Source organism: Delphinus delphis, chromosome 2 (genome assembly GCF_949987515.2).
Source record: "Delphinus delphis chromosome 2, mDelDel1.2, whole genome shotgun sequence".
Lineage (NCBI taxonomy): Eukaryota > Metazoa > Chordata > Mammalia > Artiodactyla > Delphinidae > Delphinus > Delphinus delphis.
In genome coordinates, this window is record NC_082684.1 from 45,150,250 (window position 1) to 45,160,211 (window position 9,962).

At 48.3% G+C, this 9,962-nt stretch overlaps 1 protein-coding gene across 1 annotated transcript in view; it reads right to left on the minus strand.

Moving 5' to 3' along the window:
- The window catches only part of PELI2 (pellino E3 ubiquitin protein ligase family member 2), a 208,159-nt gene extending 198,540 nt beyond the window's left edge, over positions 1-9,619 (minus strand). Inside the window, exon 1 of the mRNA XM_060004501.1 lies at positions 9,321-9,619. Within this exon, the coding sequence (XP_059860484.1) occupies positions 9,321-9,397 (77 nt within the window). The 5' untranslated portion in view covers positions 9,398-9,619. The remainder of the gene's footprint in view (positions 1-9,320) is intronic.
- Positions 9,620-9,962: the final 343 nt, after the last annotated feature.

Sequence of the window (9,962 nt, forward strand, 5' to 3'; positions counted from 1 at the left end):
ATGTTGAGGACTGGATTTATATGTTGAAGTCCTAACCCTCCGTACACTTCAGAATGTGAATGTATTTGGAGACAGGGTCTTGAAAGAGGTAGTTAAGGTTAAATTAGGTCATGTGGGTGGGCCCTAATCCAATATGATTGGTGTCCTTATAAGAAAAGGAAGGACCACCAGGGATGGGCACCCACACAGAAAAAGCCACGTGAGGACACAGTGAGAGACAGCCATCTGCAAGCCAAGGAGAGAGGCCTCAGGAGAAACCCAACATGCCAACACCTCGATCTTGGACTTCCAGCCTCCAAAACTATGAGAAAATAAGTTTCTGTTGTTTAGGCCACCTAGCCTGTGGTATTTTGTCATGGCAGCCCCAGCAGACTAATATAGAGAACAAAAACAGAAGCTACAACACCCCTTAAGGCAACATCCAAAAGTCACAGACCTCTGTCACAAAGACTGGTCAGAGCAAATCACAAAACTAGCTCAGATGCACGGGGAGGGGATCCACCTCCTGAGAGAGGTCCAGCACGCTGGCTGTATTTGAAGATGACAGAGGAAGAATGTGGGACTAAGTTAAAACCCTGAGTTCTCTTATCTGATCTCCAACTGCCTGCAAATCCTGTTGGGAAAGTTGGGTAATGTCCACCTCAATACATGGCCTTTAGATGTAACTCTTTCATTGAATGGTTTACAGAGTCAAACAACTGAATGCTTATCATGTGAAAATAGTTCAAGAATGTGAAAATAGTTCTCAAGCAGTTTATGTTGAGAAGCATAAACTGCTGACACACATAGTACAGTTACCTGTTCGCTCCAATAGCTCTCTTGCATACCCTACACAAACAGCCATAGAGCAAGGCTACAGACTCCATTCTGAATTCTACCCAAGAGCATGTAAAGACAAAAGCACCCAAACCCTAATGCAGTCTCAAGTACCACAGCAGGGACCCAGTCTGTAAGTTTCTGGGATCTGGCAAGAAGCACACTTCTTTGTGTTTGTGGTCCTTGTGCAAAGAGGACCTTTCCTCAAGGTCATCGATTCATCAGTCGAGCGCTCCAGAAAACCCTCACTGCTCACCCATCCCAAGTTCTGATTACGATTAGAGCGCTCCACAACTGCGTAGCAGGAAGCACGAGAAGGCCAGGTATGGACCGGAAAGGAGGAGGGGCCTCGGGGGCTCCTCGAAGGGACTTGGTAATAGTAAACAGCCGTTTCATACCAACAGCCTGGAAGCCAAACACACAACTGCCTGCTCTGGTTGGATTCTGCTAAACCAGTACTAATTAGAAGGGGAGCACGGAGCTTGAAATAATGATTCTCATCCTAAACACCGAGCAAGAAAAGCAGGGTACGAACGGAGTTAAGTGTTTGCAAGTGAGAAGCATTATGTGGACGGCTGGAAATAAAACCTCAATCGAGAATGACTTGCAGTAGTCTTAAACCTGCTGCCGAAAATACCCCTAATGCATATTTATTAGGTCTGTCATCCAAGAGGCTTGTACCCCCCAGCCGTCGTTAGTCATTAGTAGGCACTAATGACCGCGGCCTTGCAGCACCACCCTAGCGCGCTGCAACGCAGCTCCGAGCAGCTGGTGGAATGGGAACAGACGGCCTGCTTCCCTTCAAGGCAGAACTTTCTGCAGGTGACAAAATGACTGTTAGGTGGCTGACAAAAAGAAAAACAAAAGTTGAAACAGGAATATCTGACGTCAGTAAAGTACATGTTTAGTATCGCAGGGAGCCTTTAACTTGGGCCCTTAAGGTTGAGAGGACTGTTTACAAAACTGCAGCTGTGCTACAGAACCAGAATCTGCATTCCTTCCAAATCGAGAAACAGTCACTGAACCCCAGAGACACCTCTGAGCTGAGCAGGGCACTGCAGTGTGCCAGAGAAACCCAACCTCCCATGCACCTGAAAAGGCATACCTCGCACTCCAAGAGGGGTAGACGTCACCCCTTGTCCTCAAAGGGTCAACTCTTCTTGGAGGGAGGAGCAGATCTTCTCAATGAGCCCTAGTGGAACGCAATTACCACTCTGGGCACGTGGCGAGCAGCGCAGCGGACTGAACCCTGCGTGTGTCTAGGGACGTTAAATGTATGTCCTTCTACTTGTTTGATCTTCTATTTTACCTTTAGTAAATGGTTTACATACTTTGCCTCCTTAACTAACAGGACACTCGGAACCCTTTGGCGTAAGAGTGAAACCCACTCAGGGTGGCTTAAACCGGAAAAAAGTAAATAAAAACTGAAAAAGATGGGGGACTCTCAGAGGATACAGGGTTACTTTCTCAGAAAAGTTTCCCCTGACTTTCCTGTCTACAAGGGCCCCCACTACCTTATCTCCAGCACTTGACCTGGCTAGTTCCCCCCCACACACAACAAGCACTCTCCTCCCCTTATCCTGCTTCATCTTCCTCCTGACACTCTCTGAAATTAGATGCTGCATCTACCTGCATGCCGTCTCATTTGCACCACCCATCTCCCCCACTCACAGGTGAGCTCCCTGCAGGTGGGGCCATCTGTCTCACTCCTACTGTATGCAGCCCAGTGTCTGGGGCAGTGCTGGCCCTCAGTCAGTATTTTTGAGTCACTGAATGAGTGGCTGGTCACTTGCAACCCTGGACAGTGGGTGCAACTGGATCTCATGAGGGACAGGAACCAGAAACTGGAACCCAGACAGCAGCTGGCTCCCATACGCCCCGGTCCCTCTCTGCCTGGGCTTCTCCTTCCACCGGCGCTGCTGCAGCCCTCTTTGCAGAAGTGCTTTCTCCACTCCAAGTTTCAGAGCTGAAAATCCAGCTACAGTCTCCCAGGCCTTTAGGATAAAGTCCCGAATCCTGCTGGACCTGCCCTCCCACCCTCATCTCTCACATTATGTATTCCAACCACTCTCTTCTAGTCATTCGGGGCTTTTCTCCATTCCTCAAAGGAGCATGTGTGCTCACCTCTGGGTCTTAGAATACTCCTCCTCCTAGAGCAATCTTTCCCTCTACCTCCACCTGGCTAACCCCTTCTCATCCTGGCACATGGTTAGGTGACCCTGTTAATGTGCCCCCCGTCACAGCTTATACTCTACACTGCTTTCTATGGAGGATCCACAGCGGCAGAGATGATACCTGTCTTGTTCACCACTACATCCCTTAGTGCCAAGGACAGCATCCGACACGTAGCAGATGCTCAAATATTTGTGGAATAAATGAATGAACTGTGTATTTGTACTAGCTGTTCCCTAAAGGGCTGTGACAAGAATAAGACAGCAATTCACGTGTCTGCCTTGTCTTGCTGTATCCTCCCATGCCTGGAAGAGCACAATCCCAATAAATATTTGCTGAATGAATAAATCCCTGGCTTGCCTGATGTAACTCCACCCCTTTCTCTCCCACTTGGGAAAACATAGCAGATGCGAGTGCGTAAAATCACGTTATTAAAGGGACATTTTGGAATCATTTAAAAGATCCATACTTTATTACGTGTCATAAATTACCGGCCATGTACCTCAAAACTGATCATCACGTACTAAGGCGGCTGAGAACAGCTGATTTAGACAAAGCTAACAAATGTGAAGCACTTTCTGCTCTCGTTATTTTTATTTTCCAGAAGATAAAAGTGACAGTAAGCTCAATAAGAACCATTAACAGAATCATTCTTACCCTCGACTGACTTTCTTCTTATAGACTCTGCTCACGCCAGGGGAAACCCTTAGTTAAATCAAGAGATGTCAGAAATTCCTTTTCAGTTATTTTTCTCCCATACCAAGGAGCTCCATCAAGAGCTACTGTCTCCATTCCAAAGACAATCTATGGCCCCACCTTGCTGATCCCCACATAACAGACACAAAACCACTGCCTCAATGTGACAATACTGGTCTCCCTCAAATACAGCAACTGGCATGGTTTTGGTTTTCGGTCTTTTCTGTGTACATGTTTTATCCTTTTGATAAAATATGTTTTGGTAAAGGTGCTGGAACCTGTATCAACCTGGTTTTACTTTTGTTTACCTAAAGCATACCCAAACATTAATCATATGATGAAATACAGCTGAAAACGAAAAGTCCTAATGAAGGTTTCAGGCTTGGTGTGTTAAAGAGAGAAACAAATAAATCTGAGCGAGCCAGACAAGAAACCACACAGACAGCCACATACTCCAAACAAGGCTAAAGTTAGTAAAGGAAAATATAGCAACCCGAAGCCAGTCACATCATGACCCTTAATAGCCTACAGAAGTAGACACTCCATCCACACAAACAGAGCCGAGCTCTGCAGATGACCCTACATGCTGAGCAGCAGCAAAGATTTTGTTTTGTATCTTTTTTTTTAAGTTCAAAGACCTTTTAGTCTATAAAGGACACGAGTGTTTGATGTCTGGGCCCAAATTAGAGAGGACGATGAGAAAAGGAAAAGTGTTAGGATGTATTTTAAGGTTTCTTATTACTACCAAGGGGAGGGGTCAAGGCAAAATGCCAAGGTTAAGACAAAAATGGGCATCTAGAAATCGGAGCTGCTTGTTTCAAAGAATAAAGGCCATAAACTCTTCCAGCAACAGTCCTCTTTGTCTTACCTGATAAAATGCTACACAATCCAAAGGGAAATAGGCACGTACCCCTGACCTTTAGCCGTTTGCAGATCTTGGTCAGTTTCAATTACAATATTTTTGAGTCATATCTGTAGAAATTCTTAACCCTTTTTTGTGCGAAGGATCCTTTTGGCAGTCTAGTAAAGTATACTGAGCCCTTTTCAGAAAAAAATTTTTTTAATAAATTTATTTATTTTTTTTGGCTGCGTCGGATCCTCATTGCTGCGCGTGGGCTTTCTCTAGTTGCGGCAAGCAGGGGCTGCTCTTCATTGCAGTGCGCAGGCTTCTCATTGTGGTGGCTTCTCTTGTGGAGCACGGGCTCTAGGCACGTGGGCTTCAGTAGCTGTGGTTCGTGGGCTCAGTTGTTGTGGCTCGCGGGCTCTAGAGCACAGGCTCAGTAGTTGTGGCACACGGGCTTAGTTGCTCCGCGGCATGTGGGATCTTCCCGGACCAGGGCTCAAACTAGTGTCCCCTGCATTGGCAGGAGGATTCTTAACCACCGCGCCACCAAGGAAGTCCAGAAAAATATTTTTAAATGCATAAAATACAACACAAAGGATTAAAAATGGAATCAATTATACTTGGTTATCAAGATAGTTTTAAGTTGTGATACAATAACGTATGTACTTCTGGATTAATGTATTAACGAATCTAGCAGCAGGTCTATCTGTTGCCTATACACATAATGGAGTGAAATGCTAAATCTCAGTCTGAATAGAGTAAAAATAAAGATGATTTTCCCCCATCTAAGTTCAAGGGCTCCCTGGATTCCATCTGTGGACCCTAGGTTAAAAACCTTTGGATGAGAGAGCCAATAAAAATACATTTTGTGACGCATCAAACGAAAAAGAAAGTCTTGCAAAATGCATTATCCATGCAACTGTGAGGTGAGGGGAACTAAGAATAAGCAATATTTTTCCAGAAACCATGATGGGCCATTAGTCAGCAAGAGAGCTGCATGCTTTAAATTGAATCCAGAAAGAGATTCAGCTCCCCTCATAAAAGTTACAAGAAAAGTTGAAGCTTTGAGGAACTGACTGGACTCTGCTAACAGCACTGCTGGACTCTGCCCTGAAGTGGGGAAACAGTGACCCGGCAGTGTAGTGATCCAGCTCAACTATGAACTTGAACAAATCCCCTTCCTTCTGGGAGCCTCAGTTGCTTCATCAGTAAAATTAAAGAGCTGAACATGTACCATGACCTCTCAGGGCCCTTTCAGTTCTAAAATTTCAGCATCAAATTATCTCTTCCTTATGTTGATTATTTCAGCCCACTGAGCTTAATTTCAAAACATCACTGCCTTCCTTAAACTTGGAACAGAAAGTTTTACCAAATTTTGAACACCCTCATGTACAACCTAACACCAATGTACCAAATATACGTATACCATTACAACTTTTAAAAATGCCTGTTTTGCACATCTCTACTTCCAAAAAAGTAATCACAGCATCAATCTTTTCTGCTATTAAAACACAGTTCCCATTCGAATCCTAACACCTTCACCTTAAGAATATACAAAATCAACACATGCTGGGCTACCTAGACTATGTTAACTATATGTTTTCAACATTTCAGCCAATGAGCAATATGACAGGGTATAAACCAGAAAGGTCCTTGACAACTACCTAATCTAATCATATTTCATTATTTCTAAAGAAACAGAGAAAGGGTAAGGGCCTAAGTCACTATCACAAATCCAGTGGGCAAGAAAGGAATTCAATCCAGGTCTCCTGACTGCTGGTTCATCCTCTCCTCACGAACTATACCGAACTGCCTCTCAAATCCTGACACACTTCCCCAACTTCAACATTTTGGCCAGGTTTAAAATTAACAGCAAAAAAGACCAAACAGGTAGACCAGTCCTTTTGTCTATCTTCCATTACATAATGGACACAACAATGAGTTGTGGCTACGATGCATTCACTGGTTGAAATCAAGAAATAATTAAATTCTACCAATCTGCCAAGAAAATGATGACCCTACTAAAATCCTGACTAGCTGGCAATTCTCTTAATATCGTGTAAAGCACGAAAAGACACAGAAGCATCTATATATGGATATAGACATATACATATATAGCTCCTCAGTCTGCTCTCCAGGACCTCTTAGCAACATTTCACTATGAAATTTAGAAGCAAACAAAAAGGACTACCACACAACCGTTTTTTATTTTTTAAATGAAAAACACACTGTATTTTACAAGCAAAAAGCTTCTATCAATATCAATATTGGGCATTTTTAGATCTCAAGGTTAATTTTATCAGTGAGAAAACCTACTAGAATTGTCTGCCATTATTTATGTTCTAGATGATCAGACATGCAAATCTGATAATAATTTTTATTTGATTGTTACTGCTGTTTTAAAAGGGAGAGCCCTGTCTCAAGTCCTAAGGGTAGGATAATGATTAATAAGGGTCTCTTTAAAGTCTCCCTACCTTTTCACCCTTTCCCCCCGCACTCTTCAAATGTGTTCAATATCGCTAGAGAGTCAGAAAACTACTCTCAGAAACAGAAAAAGGCCACAATTCTTCTGAAGTATTCAAAATCCAGACGAGCATCTTCTCAGAACCTGGTCTCAACTCACCTTTCGCTTCCTCAGAGAGACCTTCCCTGACCTCCCAGCTAAAGAAGCAAGACCTGCCTACAACAGACATTTCCCAAGCTGACCCACTTCTGCTGAGAACTTGGCAGCACCCAAAATTGCCATCTACTATTCCTTTGTTTACATGTTTCCTCCTGTTTATACCTGTCACTCCACACTAAAATGAAACCTCCTTGTTCACTGCTGGAGCCGGTATGCCTAAACAGTGTTGGCACATAGTAGGTGCACAAATAACTGCTGAGTGGCCCAAAGTATTGATGTAAGTGCCAACTCTGTCATATGAAGTGTCTCCTGGAAAAGCATTCTTAAAGGACAGAGCACATGCAATTGGCAACGCATTTACACAGCCTACTTTAGAGTAAGCCTGTGATACTAGGACAATCCAGGGTATAAATCCCTTTCAGGGCTTTGGAATGCCCAGCACTTCCAGCTGTGAACACAAAACCCTCTCCAGGCCCATTCACACACTGCTTTCATGAAACATCTCAACAACGATTTCCTCAAAAGGAAATAATGAAATAAAGTCCTGGCCTAAGTTAATCTTTCGTGTCAGGTTCACAATGTTAAACATACTTTGAAGCCAGCCGCACAAACAAAACCAAACTGCACAATATTAGGCTGGGCTGAGATTACATAAAACAAGCTAAACTCTGGCTTTTTTCCTCCCATTCCTCTCTCCTTCCAGTGAACCCTGATATCTGTCTTTTAAGTGCAATTAGATGCAGGTGAGAAAAATGCTTATCTGCAAACAGCTTCCAAATAGGTAATGAGATTTACAATGATATTCCACCTAATACTGTAGCAACAAGGTAAGTTGGACTGGACAACTTAGAGCTGAGCTGTGTCTGGAAGCTCCTCTTAAAAATTCTTCTTTTTAAAATTATGTTTAAGTCGGCACTTACTTCAAAGTATTCAGTTATCAAAACACATTTTTCAGAGTGCCCTGAGTTTTTCCATACCCATGACTCTTCGCGTGTGTGCTAAGCCTACCTTTCAGCACCCATAATGTTAAGAATACAGGTCTTTCAAGAGAGAAGGACAAAAGCGCGGGTTCTCAGGAGTGACAGATCCAAAGGGAAAAATAATCCTTTCTCTTCCAATACTAAACCCAAGTTGCTGCTTCTCCGGAGTTTCCCCGCACTTTCCCCTCCCCACTCCGCTCCCCTTTCACTGCCCACTTTACCCTGCTTTAATCCTGGCGAAGCCTTTCTCTTGTCTTATTAAGGGTAAACAATAGAAATGTCACAAGGAAACTCAGGAAGAAAATGAAGTCTCTAATTGCTGCCGTTTAACGACTGTAGATAATTACTATCTTCAAAATGTGGTTTTCACAAGCGGAGAGGGAGTCGAGGCGGGTGAGGCTGGCGAGCTCCCCGCCGCTGGGAGGACATCTGCGAGGCCGAATCCCAGGACCGAGGGACGAAAGGGATGCGGTCCCGTGCCGGGGAGCCCGGGGTGGGGGGCAGCGGCGTTCCTGCCCACTCCGGGACACTCCCGGCCGAGTCACAGACAGTTCAGTGCCCTCGGGCTGCGGCTACCCGTGGCGGTCACCATAACAATATGCAAAGCGCTGCCCGTGGACGCCCCCCGCGCGGATCCCACCGCCCGCTGCGGCCGAGCCGGCGGTGCCGCGCCTGGAGTTCCGGGCCCCGGGCTCACAGTAAGCTGGGTCAGAGGGCCCCCGGGGGCCTCTCAGCTTCGCCAAGGTGGTGGTGGGGGGGGGTGTCCTCGGACACCGCGTGGTACCTGCGACGGCGGTGCCTCAGCCCTGGCCACTACCCCCGCTACCCGGCCCGGGGCGCGCAGGGAAGTCGAACCCCTATCCCTGCGGTACCACCGACGACTTGGTCCCCGAACGCTGAGCCCCGCGGGGCGCGGGGTCGCCCCAGTCCCCGCCACTTCCTTCGCCACCGTCCTCGGAGCGGATAGCGCATCCCGGTGCCCGCCGCAGCGCCCCGCGCGCGCCTCCCCGCCCCCGCCGTCCCAGCCCTCCGAGCCGCTCGCGCCGACCCAAGCGCCCAGGCGATCCCCACAGAGCCCCCGAGCCACCCCGCTGGCCCTGCTCGGGGATGCGGGCGCGCTGCTGCCACCCAGCCCGGAGCGCTCGCCGCCCGCCCCAAATCTCCCCGGGTCGGGGACCCCCGGACTTACCCCAGAACCACCAGCTCCCCGTATTTCACCGGCTCCTTGTTGAGGGCGCAGTGCTCCTCCTGGCCGGGGGAAAACATGGAGCCCTGCTCGGCCGCCGCCGTCGCCTCCGCCGCGACCCCCGCCGAGTCCGCGCCGCCGCTACAATCCCATCCCGAGAAGGGAGTGAGCGCGCCAGGGAAGGGCACGGCGGCGAAGGGGGCGCGGGGCGGCCAATCCCGCGGCTGCTCCGTCGTGGCTGCGCGGCTGCCCTGCCGGGCTCTCCGGAGCTCCGCGCAGCGCAGCTGCCCCGAGCCGGACTCGGCAACAAATGGAACCAGGCAGCAGGGGGACCTACCCGCGCCGAGCGCCTGAGCCGCAGCCGCCGCCGAAGCCCCGCGGGAGGGAGGAAGGGAAAGAGCGAGAAAGCTAGGGAGGGGCGGGGGCAGCGGGCGGGGGAAGGGCGGGGGAGGGGGAGGGGCGGGGGCCGGACCGCTGAGCCGCCCCGCGGGCGCGCGGGCAGGTGGGAGCCGCCCGGCCCTCCGCGAGACGCCCGCAGCCCCCCCGCCCACCCGGCGCCCCCTCCCCCGGCGCGGGGGGCCGCCCACGTCCCCTCCCCGCCCCCCTCGGGCCCTGCGGTGGATCGCCCGGGTGTTATGTAAACAT